The sequence below is a fragment of the Salmo trutta genome, unplaced genomic scaffold (genome assembly GCF_901001165.1).
Source record: "Salmo trutta unplaced genomic scaffold, fSalTru1.1, whole genome shotgun sequence".
Taxonomy (NCBI): domain Eukaryota; kingdom Metazoa; phylum Chordata; class Actinopteri; order Salmoniformes; family Salmonidae; genus Salmo; species Salmo trutta.
The window spans coordinates 99,089-115,000 of NW_021822630.1; the positions used below are offsets into that span (position 1 = coordinate 99,089).

General features: G+C 42.3%; 1 protein-coding gene across 2 annotated transcripts; it reads right to left on the minus strand.

The window, feature by feature from the left end:
* Positions 1–6,713: 6,713 nt before the first annotated feature.
* LOC115183052 (N-acyl-aromatic-L-amino acid amidohydrolase (carboxylate-forming) B) lies at positions 6,714–10,238 on the minus strand. 2 transcript variants are annotated; one of them, XM_029744404.1, is made up of 8 exons: positions 10,204–10,238; positions 9,946–10,025; positions 9,372–9,610; positions 8,871–9,066; positions 8,195–8,288; positions 7,616–7,723; positions 7,336–7,448; positions 6,714–7,170 (listed from the first exon to the last, which is right to left on the minus strand). In XM_029744404.1, exons 3-8 carry the CDS (start codon positions 9,608–9,610, stop codon positions 6,835–6,837), a joined length of 1,086 nt encoding a protein of 361 aa, XP_029600264.1. In that variant the 5' UTR covers positions 9,946–10,025; positions 10,204–10,238; the 3' UTR covers positions 6,714–6,834. The 2 variants fall into 2 exon arrangements, with proteins under 2 accessions (XP_029600264.1, XP_029600265.1); XM_029744405.1 differs by lacking the exon at positions 10,204–10,238 and having other exon boundaries at positions 9,946–10,154.
* Between the last annotated feature and the right edge of the window lie 5,674 nt (positions 10,239–15,912).

The window sequence follows — 15,912 nt, forward strand, 5'->3', positions numbered from 1 at the left end:
GGGAGCTCAGTTTTTGTTCCCCACAGGATACAGCAAGACCCAGAAGACGGTCTCCCGGAGAGGGTCTCATAGGGGAGACCTATTCTTTTATTTTTTTTGTTATTTAAATAAACACCCTTGAAACCGAGCTAATCCTACTCTGTCCGTGTCTGATCTGTGTAAACGTTTTGACAAAACTCCCTGGTCTGCCACAATAGTTTCCATTTCTGACTCTTCACTGTAATTTCTGGAGACACGAGTACTGAGTCTTGGTCCTGCACTAGTGAGTACCTGGGAATGTCTGGAGGAGAATTGTTACTTGTGTTAACAGTGGTTTTGGAGGTGTAATCACCATCAGTTACAGGGCCAAATTGTACCTCATCATCTGCACCATCATCATCATCATCAGATAATATATATGATTCAGAAGATATGGGACCTGCAGAAGCCTCCTCTCCACCCGCATTAACCTCTTCTTCATCTGCAGAAGCTTCCTCTCCACTTGCGGAATGCTCTTCTTCATCCACAGATGCCTCTTCTACAGAAGGGTCCTATTCACCTGCAGAACTCTCCTCTTTCCCATACTCCTCTGCCTCCAAACAACTTTGGTTCCTCACTGTCATCAGATGTGTTACTGTATTTATCTATTTCCTCAGTTGCCAAGTAAAATGTTAATTTATCAATTTTTGTTGCCAACATTCTTGCCAAGAGGCATCTCTTTTCTTTGATGTCCCAGACTTTGAAGGAGAAATCACTTTCTGGCCCTTTAGTGGAATGGCCGTTGTAGAAAATCAACTTTTACCAATTTTTAAACCCCATCCTGATTCCTCCACCACTTCTGGTCCTAACCTGTTTGCCGTTATGGATCCATCCCAACTCAACTGCTCGAGTGCTCCTGGCTGCATTCTTGTTTCCCACACTTAGTCTTCTGCTTCATTCTGGTTCCACTTGTTCATCTTTGCTGGAGTCCTCTCTAGACTTTTCTTTGGTGCGCATTATTATTTTCTTCCTAAGTACTTCAAAGAGGTCCATCTTTCTTTTTCTACTTACCTTGCTCTGTTCTTGTGGTCTCACCGTGCCTACATTGGGCCACAGTGTCACCAAGGGCAGGAAGATATAAAGACACAAGACGAGACCCAGATGCAGACACAGGAGGCAGATGGTTGGAGTCTTACAATGTTTAATAATCCAAAGGGGTAGACAAGAGAATAGTCGTGGACAGGCAAAAGGTCAAAACCAGATCAGTGGTCAAGGCAGGCAGAATGGTCAGGCAGGTGGGTACAGAGACCAGAAACAGGCAAGGGTCAAAACCGGGAGGAGTAGAAAAAGGAGAATAGCAAAAGGAGTACAGGAAAAACACGCTGGTTGACTTGACTAAACATACAAGACGAACTGGCACAGACAGACAGGAAACACAGGGATAAATACACTGGGGAAAATAAGCAACACCTGGAGGGGTTGTAGACAATCACAGGTGAAACAGATCAGGGCGTGACAGAAGATAGCTTTGTCATCCAATTACATTATGGTTTCTGCATCAATTTGTCAAATACAGTGTCTTTGGAAAGTATTCAGACCCCTTGACTTTTCCACATTTTGTTACGTTACAGCCTTATTCTAAAATGGATTAAATAAAATATTTTCTACAAATAATATCTACAAACAACACTCCATAATGACAAAGCGAAAACAGTATTTAAAATATTTTTTTGCAAATGTATTAAAAATAAAAAACATAAATACCTTATTTACATAAGCATTCAGACCCTTTGCTATGAGACTCGAAATTGAGCTTATTTGCATCCTGTTTCCATTGATCATCTTTGAGATATTTCTACAAGTTGATTGGAGTCCATCTGTGGTAAATTCAATTGATTGGACATGATTTGGAAAGTAACATGCCTGTTTATATAAGGTCCCAAGGTTGACAGTGCATGTCAGAGCAAATACCAAGCCATGAGGTCGAAGGAATTGTCCGGAGTGCTCCAAGATAGGATTGTGTCGAGGCACTGATCTGGGGAAGGGTACCAAAATAATTCTGCAGCATTGAAGCTCGGTCAGGGATGTGACCAAGAACCCGATGGTCACTCTGACAGAGCTCTAGAGTTCCTCTCTGGAGATGGGATAACCTTTCAGAAGAACAACCATCTCTGCAGCACTCCACCAATCAGGCCTTTTTGGTAGAGTGGCCAGATTATTTTTTAGCGGCAAGGACAGGAAGACTATTCAGGATTGAAAGATGAACAAAGCAAATTACAGAAAGATCCTTGATGAAAACCTACTCCAGAGTGCCCTGGGGTGAGGGTTCAACATTCAACAGGACAACGACCCTAAGAACACAGCCAAGACAACGCAGGAGTGGCTTCAGGAAAAGTCTCTGAATGTCCTTCATTGGCCAAGCCAGATCCCGGACGTGAACCCGATCGAACATCTCGGGAGAGACCTGAAAATAGCTGTCCAGCAACGCTCCCCATCCAACCTGACAGAATTTAAGAGGATCTGCAGAGAGGAATGAGAAAATGTCCCCAAATACAGTTGTGCCAAGCTTGTAGAGTCATACCCAAAAATACTCGGGGTTGTAATCGCAGACAAAGGTGCTTCAAAAAAGTACTAAGTAAAAGATCTGAATTCTTATGTAAATGTAATATTTCAGTTTAAATTTTCTAACATTTCTAAAACCATGTTTTGGCTTTGTCATTATCGGGTATTGATTGTAGATTGATAAGGGAAAGAAATGTTTTAATACATTTTAGAATAAGGTTGTAATGTAACATTGGCGGTGCTAAGTTCTCAGCATGTGATCGTTATATGTAGCAACACTTTACAAAATGTATTGAGAAGAAACCGTGGATACTGGAGAAAACATGTACTATTGCGACGTAGTGGATGTCGCAAACATACTGGGGGAAATCGAGGCCTCAGGCCAGAATGATGCATCTTAAATGTGTTCAGCATGGATTTGTTATGAAGAGGGATATGTTGATGCTACTACTAAACATTCTTCACCCAGTTAGTGTGGCCTACCGCAGAGCAAGACGGCTACACCGACAAAAACACGCCAATCCAGGTCCAAATTACCTTTGGCATGTTGACGGCTATGACAAATTGAAACCTTTAATGACTTTGCTTAAATGGATGTATCGATGGCTTTCCCTGCAATATAATTTGGTTTGTTCTACCAACAGTAACCCCAAGGTAATCGCTTCATATTTCATTGAAGCTGTGAAAAGTTGATGTGGGTGTTCAAGAAGAATCCGATTTGACTGTGGAACAGAACATGTTGCGGTGGATCAAATCTTTCCATTTATAGAGGAATGAATGGCACTAATGAATTTGCCTTTCATGTAAGTGTTTTGTATAGATCAAGCAATAACAATCAAAGAATAGAAAGCTTCTGGGGCATCCTTCGCAGGAGAAGGAGAACATACAGTTTTGGATACATTTATTTTAGGTGCTTAAAGGGGATGGATATTTCTCTGAGGATTTCCTTGATCGGTCACTCATAAAGTTCTGCTTCGTGTAAATAGTCCAGGTCAGTATGCACTGTTATGCTGTATCTGTGTCTGTTCTGCTGTTAGAATCAAAATCTGTTTGCGTAACATAAAATGTCTCTAGAGTCATTAGCTTATAGGCCTATATATTGTTGTTAGTGATTTTGCCACAGCCTGTCTCTTGCTACAAAACATACAGAATCTTCTTTGTTATATAACATTCAGGTGCAAATATTTGTTGATAAATTTTAACCTCTCTGGGCCAGTGGGACTACTCAACAGCCAGTGTAATCCCGTGGCGCGATATTCAAATACCTTAGAAATGCTATTACTTCAATTTCTCAAACATATGACTATTTTACACAATTTTAAAGACAAGACTCTCGTTAATCTAACCACACTGTCCGATTTAAAAAAGGCTTTACAACGAAAGCAAAACATTAGATTATGACAGCAGAGTACCCAGCCAGAAATAATCAGACACCCATTTTTCAAGCTAGCATATAATGTCACATAAACCCAAACCACAGCTAAATGCAGCACTAACCTTTGATGATCTTCATCAGATGACAATCCTAGGACATTATGTTATACAATACATGCATGTTTTGTTCAATCAAGTTCATATTTATATCAAAAACCAGCTTTTTACATTAGCATGTGAATAGCATGTGACTAGCATTCCCACCGAACACTTCCGGTGAATTTACTAAATTACTCACGATAAACGTTTACAAAAAAGATAACAATTATTTTAAGAATTATAGATACAGAACTCCTTTATGCACTCGCTATGTCCGATTTTAAAATAGCTTTTCGGTGAAAGCACATTTTGCAATATTCTGAGTAGATAGCCCAGCCATCACGGGCTAGCTATTTTGACACCCACCAAGTTTGGTACTCACCAAACTCCGATTTACTATTAGAAAAGTTTGATTACCTTTGCTGTTCTTCGTCAGAATGCACTCCCAGGACTTCTACTTCAATAACAAATGTTGGTTTGGTTCCAAATAATCCATAGTTATATCCAAATAGCGGCGTTTTGTTCGTGCGTTCAAGACACTATCCGAATGGTAAATAAGGGTTACGAGCACGGCGCATTTCGTGACAAAAAATTCAAAATATTCCATTACCGTACTTCGAAGCATGTCAAACGCTGTTTAAAATCAATTTTTATGCTATTTTTCTCGTAAAAAAACGATAATATCCCGACCGGGAGTCGTTGTTTTCGTTCAAAGAGAGAGAAAGTAAACATGGTGTCGGCTTGTGCACGCGCCTCCAGTCTCATTGTCCTCAGATCGACCACTTACCAAATGCGCTAATGTTTTTCAGCCATGGCCTGCAAAGCCACCATTCATCGTTCTGGCGCCTTCTGAGAGCCTATTGGAGCATTAGAAAATGTCACGTTATGCCAGAGATCCCCTGTTTTGGTTAGAGATGATCAAGAAGGCCAAGAAAAAGTCAGAGAGAGCGCTTCCTGTTTGGAATCTTCTCAGGTTTTGGCCTGCCAAATAAGTTATGTTATACTCACAGACACCATTCAAACAGTTTTAGAAACTTTAGGGTGTTTTCTATCCAAATCAAACAATTATATGCATATTCTAGTTACTGGGCAGGAGTAGTAACCAGATTAAATCGGGTACGTTTTTTATCCGGGCGTGCAAATACTGCCCCCTATCCCCAACAGGTTAAATAGTCATGTTGGGAACAACATCCCCTATACACTTCCTAATGAACTTAGTCACTGTGTCAGTGTATATGTCAATGTTATTCTTAGAGTCCGCGTGATCAAAATAATCTTGAACATGGGTTCCGATTGGTCAGACCAGCGTTAAATAGACCTTTGCACAGATACTTCCTGTTTGAATTTCTGCCTATAGAAAGGGATGAGCCGAATGGAGTTGTGATCTGATTTGCCGAACGGGGAGTGGGGGAGGACCTTGTAGCCATCCCGGATGGGCGAGTAACAATGGGAGAGAGTTTTTGAAGCGTGAGTACTACAGGCAATGAGTTGATAGAACTTCAGTAGCGTTTTTCTTGTTGAATGCGGCCTCAGGATATATGGTTTCTGGTTTGCACAAAATCCAGTGTAGTTCCTGGACGGTGGTATAAGCTTGAGGGGGAATATACACGACTGTGACTATAACCCGAAGAGAATTCTCCCGGGAGTTAATGCAGTCGGCATTTGATTGTGAGGTATTCAAGGTCAGGTGAACAAAAGGACTTGAGTTCCTGTACGACACACCATGCGTAGTAGTTAATCATGAAACATACACCTCCGCCTTTCTTCTTCCTGGAGAGTTCTTTATTCCTGCCTGCGTGATGTACTGAGAACTCAGCTGGCTGTATGGACGGGGACAGTTTATCCGGAGAGCGCCATGATTCGGTGGAACAGAGTATGTTACAGTCCCTGGTGTCTCTCAGGAAGGTCCTTCCCCTGAGCTCGTCTACTATATTGTCCAGGGACTGAACTTTAGCAAGTAATATACTCGGAAGCAGTGGATGGTGTGCACACCTCCTGAGTAGGACTAGAAGTCCACTCCAAATACCTCTTCTCCTCCAGCGGCATCTTGGACCAGCCTCTGGGATAAGTTCAATTGCCTTGGGGGGTACGAACAAAGGTTCCAATTCGGAAAAGTCGTTTTTTTTTCACAAAAGTTATTTCTGGCTGTATGTAATAACACAGAAAACGCTCTAGGCTAGTAATGTAAGAAAGTACACAAAAAATACAAAATACTGCAAAGTTACTTAGGAGCTAGAAGCAGAGCTGCCATGTCTATTGGAGCCAAGTTCATGATGCCGTTGACCTAAACAAGGGCCCCAGGACCAGTGGAAGCAATATAGCCCCATACCATCAAAGATTCACCACCAGATTTTTCAGTAGGTATGGGGTTCTTTTCTGCTTATGAATTCTCATTACGATAACAAACCCACCACTGGTGTCTGGCCAAGGAATTATATTTTCATGTCAGTGGGGTTAATTGGCCACATATCAACATTTTGCAATGGCCATCTCAGTCTCCAGACTTGAAATCCTTTGAAAACCTGTGGCTTGAATTGAAAACGGCAGTCCATAAGCGCAGAGGAAGGATATCAAGGATCTGGAAGGAGTCTGTATGGAGGAATAGTATAAGATCCCTCCCAATGTGTTCTCCAACTCATAAAACATTTTAGAAAAAGGTTCAGTGCTGTTATCCTCACAAGGTGAGGTGTGTGTGTGTGTAAGCATTTATCAGCAAATGCTGTCATTTCAATAAAGGATTTTTAATTATTATTTGAAGTTCATAACATTTGATCAACGTGTCTCATTTTACCTAACTTTTTTTTAAATCCACTATTCATATCAAGAACTTGAAATGAGCTCTCAGTTGTATTGTCCATTTAGTGAATCACTCTCCTCTCCATATTCTATTAGCTTCTGATAGCCTTCCTCCTCCATTTCCCCTTTAATTTCTTCTTCCTCCTCCATTTCTTCTGCTGAACTTTTCCTCTTTCTCTGTTCTCCTTCTCTCTCCGATCGGATGGATGGTATCCCCACACTCCTCTGTCTTGCAAGGGAGAGAGCTATGCCCTTCTCATAGTACGCACATTCGTTAATGAAGAATGGATAGAGTGGCTCAGTCCCTTTGTACTTTAGTGTCTCTCCAGAGAAAGTCTGGAACACAGGGTCATTGGGGCGGAGGAGGCAGAAGTCCCGATCCTGAGAGAGAGGAGGGAGAGAGAGACAGAGGAGTTAAAGAGTGGAGGAGTGTGGGTATACCAAATCCTGACCCAGAGATTGCATTGCTGTTACTTAGCAAGGAACTATTGTGCATCCCATACTGAGTGAGTGTCCAGTTGTTAAAGTTTCAAGGGCATTGTATACCTGGAGTTGAGGATGAATGGCGGCTGTAATACCGCGGGTCTCAAAGTCTCTTGGGTAGTCCACATTTTTCACCATGGTGTACACATCCACTTTTCCTCCTTCAAACTGGGTACCTGTGAAAGAGAGAGACAGCGAGAGGCGGAGAGAAAGAGGGGAAGAGAAAGCTCTGTGGGACGAATCTGAATGAGGGTTTACAATGCAAGCATGTGGGACAATGAACTACTTCAATCTGAAAGCAGCGCTGAATTGAATGTTGGAAAGGATTCTGTAGGCCATGTACCTGAGTTAAAGAGGTGGATCCATTCTAGCATGTGCTGGACCCCTTCTTGCATTGTGGATAAAATATTGGACCTGACAACTCCATGGGCCTGAGGACCAATCTCAATCGCTGCAGAGGAAAAAAGACACATTTACATGAATTGCATTTCAAATACACATATGACATAGTATGATTTCAATACATCGTATGCAATTATAGCATGTATTGCAACATTAGTTTTACAATTCCTGCCTTAATCTTTCTCTGGAGAGACACAAACAAATATATATCCAGGATAGCACAATAAAGTCAGTTCCATTGTGATGGAAATACGTGACTGACTTTATTGTGCTATCCTTGAAATATATTTGTTTATGTACAGTATTGACTGGCTGTATATGTGTTTCTTAAATTGTCAAAACAAACTCAATCAACTAAGCACCGTTAAAAATGGAAAAGAAGGTTCCATTTTAAAAGTATGAACAAAATCTAAATGCAGAGAGATGTGCATCATCAGACTACTAAGCATGTTTGACTACCATGGCAAAAAAACTGAAAAATGTACTGGTAGTAAAGAAGCCCACCTCCCTACTAACTCACCAAAGCCATGTTTGCCTACAGAATCGAGGGAATATGCTTCATTGAGGGGAAGGTCGAAGTGAATGAACCTCACAGGTATGTCAGACATTTGTCTCTGGAAAAAAAAAAAAAAAGTCAATACCCCAGTGGTAACATGACAGAAATCATCTCAAGATAACAACGTAGGAATTTCAGATATTTTTTCCACCATGATTGTGTATATCCTCAAAATATATCTGGTTCAAAGTTCTTAGCACAATTTAGACTACTATTCAAAGATCATTCCAAATTGTTGGAAGCAGACTACATTTTACATTTACATTTTAGTCATTTAGCAGACGCTCTTATCCAGAGCGACTTACAGTAGTGAATGCATACATTTCATACATTTAAAAAAAAAAAAACATTTGGCGTACTGGTCCCCCGTGGGAATCGACCCCACAGCCCTGGCGTTGCAAACACCATGCTCTACCAACTGAGCCACATGGGACTAGTTAAGGCCAACCTCATTTTCTACCCTACTGAGTTCCTAAATTAACTGAAAATCTAAAAAATCATTGTATACCTCGTTAACTTTCCTTCATCCATATTGATCTTTAAGAATAGATCTATCCCATATTTTCAATCAGCGCAGATCTACTCTAATGAGAAAATGCATCCAAAATAATGAGTCTCTGTGAGGATTGTTTTCTCTTGCCTGCAGGTATCTGTAGATGTGAAGAGAGATCCAGTCGCAGTCTGAGTAGGCGATGAGGCACAGGCCCATGTTAGCGGTAGTGTTGTGGAGGTCACACACCAGGTCCATGGCCTCTGGACTGCCTTTAGGACCTAGCAGGGTGTTCAGCTCCTGGGACCGGACTATCTCATAGGGGGTTTTGTCTGTCACAGGCCCACTAAGAGGGAGAGAGAGAAGGATGAATGGATGGTCATTACCATCAACACTAATACAACTTTTGTCTCCAACTTCATCATCGTGCTCTTTATCCCGCTCATTCTCATCATCTCCTTCCTCACTTTCACCATTACCAACATAAGACCCATAGACCATCATCATGATCAACAACATTATACCTTTTGACATAAATGTCATCATGGTCATCATCATCATGTCTCTTTTCTACTACATCACTCATAATCACTATCATCACCACCATACCTTCTCCCTTATACTTTATCATCATAATCATCATCATCAGACCTAAGGGTGGCATGGGTGAAGCAGCGGTTCAGGTCTGTCTCTGTGTATCTCCGACACTGCTGGACGGCACGCGGGTTGGACATCACGGTCACCACGTAGATGTGGTCTTCCTCTTCCACCTTCCTCTTCCTCTTCAGCCGCTCTCTCACCAGGTACACTCCTGACAGCTCATTGCCATGGGTACCACCACACAGTGCAACGCGGAACACAGTCGGCAACACCACCTCCCTTCCTTCCATCTATGGGATGGCAATCCGAGTTACAGTATAACAGTATAATGTAATTTTAACAGTATCACACACGTAGAAATGTCACCTGTACTAGCGTTCTGTTTCTTGATATAGTAGCTCACTAGCTTAGCGTTAACAATATGACGAGTTTAAATAAACTTGGCTACCTTGACGCATATTGTACCCACACCCCATAGTGACTTCTAGTTCTGTCATTCCCAGCTCTCATCCATTCTCTAATTGGAGGTATGAAAGACTTCCGGTTGCTGACAGAGCAGGTAAACAATACCAGTAAACACCATTGCTGCAGAAATCCATAAGAAATCATGTTGTCAAATTCTTACCTTGGCTTCCTTTCCTGGTCTGCAGCAAGGTGTACGGCCACCTCAAGCTCACCGTGAATGTTTAACCTTTGAACTTTCGCCTATAACAAAATCACCAAACACACCTTCACTGAATGGTTTGAAATTAACTGAATGTCTGAACCTTGATTGAGATTTACAGATATTGAAACCTTAGATGCAAGGTAAACCTGTGTTTAGATTTGTCCTTCACAACGATACATTTAACTACTCTTTTTAAAAGGATATCACACTTCTTACCCTTGCGTCTATCTTTCCCTTCCCTCTCTCCTGCGGTTCACCCTCTCCCACCCTCTCCCTGGCTTTCATGCAGTTTCACTGATTCAGCATTCTCATCCCTCCCTCACCCCCTCCCCCCTTCTATGACACTCCTCTTCAGTGGACTGGCGGTACTGCTCAGTGATGCAGACAGCAGTGTGTGTACTCAATGCGATGTGGAAACTCCACCCTTCCTTTCACACAGCCTCGGTCCCAACGGCTCTGTCCAGTCAGCCTGCTCCAAAGCCCCTTGCCAAGCAGGGTCTCTCACACACTGTACAATGTATAGGATGGTAGGTTCCAGTCAGCCCATTCAAATGTTGGCTCAAAGCAAATCTGCTCCATTGGCATTGACAGAGGCCAGAATTACATACTGTATAGTACACGTCGGGAGAGATTGCTAGCCTTATCATAAAATGTAATTTAAATATAAAGACAGAGGTGTGAGCCTGTAAAAAGAGAATTAATAGAGAATAGTCATACACAGTTTATTCTGAAGAATTACATTGTTTTAGTGATAACTTATCTTTGCAAAGGCTACACACCTCTAAATAAATGGTGTCTTAATCAAGTGTTTTTTTAAAGGTTCTGGACAGTGGACTTGAATTAAAAAGACGTACAAATCAAGTTAATTACTATAATCATGTTCAATAAAATTAAATAGAAACAAATAGCTTTTTTTTGCCAACCACCAGACCATGGAGGGGGGATAACCGATTCTCAGGTCAGTTGTAATTGGAGAGACTTGAAAAATAGCGTGAGGAATACAACACAAACGATCATTAGTGTATGAGCAGAGATGACTGACATCCCAGCTTCCAACCCATTTGAACAGTACCAACATTCGATGTCTTCCTCATAACTGCAAATGGTTTTAATGCAACTAGCACAACACCCATCAATTGAAATGCTGTGAAACAAACAAAAGGGCGGGGCTACACCCTGAGAGAGATTGAGACTGAGGGACCAGGTATATTAAGATTAAGCTTGATCCAAATGGCAAAAAAATATATCCAGATCCACACAAATGACTCCATGTAACATTTTTTATTTCATTGTCAAAATCTTAAGTAATCTCCATCAATGTCGCAAAGCTTGCACTAAACAAGACCGATATATTCTGCTCAAAAAAATAAAGGGAACACTTAAACAACACATCCTAGATCTGAATGAAAGAAGTGGCGGATGGTCTCCTGAGGGATCTCCTCCCAGACCTGGACTAAAGCATCCACCAACTCCTGGACAGTCTGTGGTGCAACGTGGCGTTGGTGGATGGAGCGAGACATGATGTCCCAGATGTGCTCAATTGGATTCAGGTCTGGGGAACGGGTGGGCCAGCCCATAGCATCAATTCCTTCCTCTTGCAGGAACTGCTGACACACTCCAGCCACATGAGGTCTAGCATTGTCTTGCATTAGGAGGAACCCAGGGCCAACCGCACCAGCATATGGTCTCACAAGGGGTCTGAGGATCTCATCTCGGTACCTAATGGCAGTCAGGCTACCTCTGGCAAGCACATGGAGGGCTGTGCGGCCCCCAAAGAAATGCCACCCCACACCATGACTGACCCACCGCCAAACCGGTCATGCTGGAGGATGTTGCAGGCAGCAGAACGTTCTCCACGGCGTCTCCAGACTCTGTCACGTCTGTCACGTGCTCAGTGTGAACATGCTTTCATCTGTGAAGAGCACAGGGCGCCAGTGGCGAATTTGCCAATCTTGGTGTTCTCTGGCAAATGCCAAACGTCCTGCACGGTGTTGGGCTGTAAGCACAACCCCCACCTGTGGACGTTGGGCCCTCATACCACCCTCATGGAGTCTGTTTCTGACCGTTTGAGCAGACACATGCACATTTGTGGCCTGCTGGAGGTCATTTTGCAGGGCTCTGGCAGTGCTCCTCCTGCTCCTCCTTGCACAAAGGCGGAGGTAGCGGTCCTGCTGCTGGGTTGTTGCCCTCCTACGGCCTCCTCTATGTCTCCTGATGTACTGGCCTGTCTCCTGGTAGCGCCTCCATGCTCTGGACACTACGCTGACAGACACAGCAAACCTTCTTGCCACAGCTCGCATTGATGTGCCATCCTGGATGAGCTGCACTACCTGAGCCACTTGTGTGGGTTGTAGACTCTGTCTCATGCTACCACTAGAGTGAAAGCACCGCCAGCATTCAAAAGTGACCAAAACACCAGCCAGGAAGCATAGGAACTGAGAAGTGGTCTGTGGTCCCCACCTGCAGAACCACTCCTTTATTGGGGGTGTCTTGCTAATTGCCTATAATTTCCACCTGTTGTCTATTCCATTTGCACAACAGCATGTGAAATTTATTGTCAATCAGTGTTGCTTCCTAAGAGGACAGTTTGATTTCACAGAAGTGTGATTGACTTGGAGTTACATTGTGTTGTTTAAGTGTTCCCTTTATTTTTTTGAGCAGTGTATTATTTTCTATTGAATTTATTTGGCAACCAACTTTCCTTTTTTGTTATCCAATTAATAACAGTGAAAAATATTCCAAATAGAACTAAATAAATGAGGGACAAAAGTATGAAAAACACATTACAGCAACCTGTTTGACATTCTGGTAGTAATTGCTTTAGACAGATTGTTTTATCTTAAAGACAATAGTGTCATATGTCCATTCACACACATGATGATTACTGTTTTGAAAGGGATCTCCCTTTCATGAAAATGAAGACATTCCGCTTCAGGAAAAAAACAACACCAAAACTAAATAAAACAACCATACCATTATCATCATTACTATATAGTAATCCATTTTCTATACATATATAAAATCATAGTTATTTGCAATGGGTTTAAAGTCTTCAGTTTAAGTACACTTAAACAAAATTGTTATGAAACAAAGTAAATCCCATATTTTTTGGTGTCCAAACACTTGCATATGTACTCTTCAGAACAGAAATTTATACAGTTAAGTGACAGTTTTTCCCCTCAGAATTGATTTCCCCTTGATTACCCCTTTGATGTCAGACTTGCTCACTTTTATTCAAAACTTATGCCCAGTTACATTTCAGTTTCATGTCCCTTTTCCTCACACCCTATGACTTTTTGCAAATGCGAAGGAGTACACAGTGTGAAGGCTCCACCTAGCCCTCTTATAGAAGGAGCGAGGTTTCTGCCATATTGCCTTCACCTAGGATACCCTTCAGAACTGTGAACACTGATGGGGTAGAAGCTGAGGAAAGAGGGGCTAGGGACTAAAATGGAACCAAGTCTTAGGAATACCCCGTTCACCCATTGGATCAGACTGCAGCCTCTAGATCTCTTAGAACAGAGAGCCAGTGGAGTGAAACATCCACTCAAGGGGAGGAGTGTAGCTGTTCATTGGTAGGGTCCAATGAAGTAGGTTACGTCCGGGGAAACTTCCGGGGAAACCATTATGAGGTCAGTATATTTCGGGACAGGACTCCCAGCTGCCTTTCTCCTTAGCCTCCCAGTAGCCTCCCTTATAAATGTGAGTGGATTCACCTGTGGCGGGGTCCTCGCAGCGTTTAGTTATCTTCGTGAGTGCCTGATGAAAAAATGAATGAGATATTTAGTGTATTGGACCTGTGAAAAAGAGAAGCTGATTTATAAAGTGACCACACAGTTAAACTGCTTCCAAGAAACTTGTTTAATTGAGAATGATGTTGAAAGTGTGAGAGACAAAACAGACAAAGAAGCACAGAAAACAGGCAACAGAGGGATACTTGCTTTTCAGAGAAGGGTCAGTAAAAGAGTCCTCATCGACAGCTTGTGGGAGAAGAAAAAGGGTCATGAAAGTGGCCTTCAGTTTCAAGTCTTACAGTATAACACTTATTCCGATTTAGACAGATGGAAAATTAAGGGACTCGAGGAAAAGCCTTTTCTCAGTTACCTTCCTCTGACTCGCTGGCAGTACGCTGGCTGGCGGCCTCCCGTTCCCTATCACGGCGGACACTACGCTGCTTCTCCTCCAGCCTCTGTTTCTCTGCGTTGGCCTCGTCCCACTGGCCCAACTCCATAAGCCTCTGGTCAGGTTGCCGACGGCTGTCCGTGGGCGCCACGCCTTCCTCAGGCTCGTTCAGCGTCAGTGTCAGGTTGGTGAAGAAGTACATCGTCTCTGCTCCCTCGCTGAAATTCAAACATTAAATGAAATGTAACCCCCTGTAAAGACTGGGTTTAGTTTTTTTTATGTGTGGCAATGCCAATGTCTGCATTCTGGAACTGTCTATGTACAGTGTGGGGCAAAGTAGATTGGCCGAGAACACGATTGGTCTGAGGTAATCTTGGGGAACAACGACAAAGTTCGCTAAGAGTGTTGTGACACCGAAGTTTATTGTTCAATTTGCTTTTTGTTTAATAGTCGGTATGAGTGTAGTTAGCTCCTTTTCACCAGCTATTCTGTTTTAATTTTGCTATTCACTGGATTCGTCATCATCCTTGAAGGACAGACAAACGAACTGCTGGCTAGTCGGTTCAGGTAGCTAAGCTAGCTAGCTATTCTACCAGCAGCATTCTACCACTTCATCATCACCGGCTGCCTCCAGTTGTTCTACAAGTAACCTCTCGGCACCGATGGAGCTCTCCGGTTGTTTCTTCCACCTGTTAAATCCTGTGGAATCCTTGGCCCTCTTGTTGATGGATGCTCGCTTCCTATGCTCCCTCTGTCCGGTTATCCTCGCTTCACTGGATGGAAGGTAATGTTCGTGTTTTAACCCCTCTTTGTCCAAAGACAAGGACCAGAATTTTGTATATTATTTCCGAGGTGCCCCAAGGATTTTATTGTTTGTAAAACTTAAACTGAGAGCTCAAGTGTTTTAACTTTATCTGCCAGCTTTCAGTATATATACAGAATATATACAGTACACACACTTACATACAAACATATATATTCACTCACACACACACAACCAGTCAAAGGTTGACACCTATTCATTCCAGGTTTTTTCTTTATTTTTACAAATTTTCTACATTGTAGAATAATAGTGAAGACATCAAAACTATGAAATAACACATATGGAATCATGTAGTAAACAAAGAGGTGTCGAATAAAACATATATTTTATATTTCAGATTCTTCAAAGTAGCCACTCTTTCCCTTGACAGCTTTGCACACCCTTGGCATTCTCTCAACCAGCTTCATGAAGTAGTCACCTGGAATGCATTTCAATTAACAGGTGTGCCTTGTTAAAAGTTAATTTGTGGAATGTATTTCTTTCTTAATGTTTTTGAGCCAACCAATTGTGTTGTGACAAGTTAGGGGTGGTATACAGAAGATAGCCCTATTTGGTAAAAGACCAAGTCCATATTATGGAAAGAACAGCTCAAATAGGCCAAAAGAAACGACAGTCCATCATTACTTTAAGGCATGAAGGTCAGTCAATCCCGAAAACGTCAAGTGCAATCGCAAAAACCATCAAGAGCTATGATGAAAGTGGCTCTCATGAGGACCGCCACAGGAAAGGAAGATCCAGAGTTACCTCTGCTGCAGAAGATAAATTCATTAGAGTATCAGCCTCAGAAATCAGCAATTAAATGCACCTCAGATTGTACCTCACATAATTCACGACACAGACATCAACATCAACTGTTCAGAAGAAACCGTGTGAATCAGGGCTTCATGGTCGAATTGCTGCAAAGAAACCACTACTAAAGGACACCAATAAGAAGAAGAGACTTGCTTGGGCCAAGAAACACGAGCAACGGACATTAGACC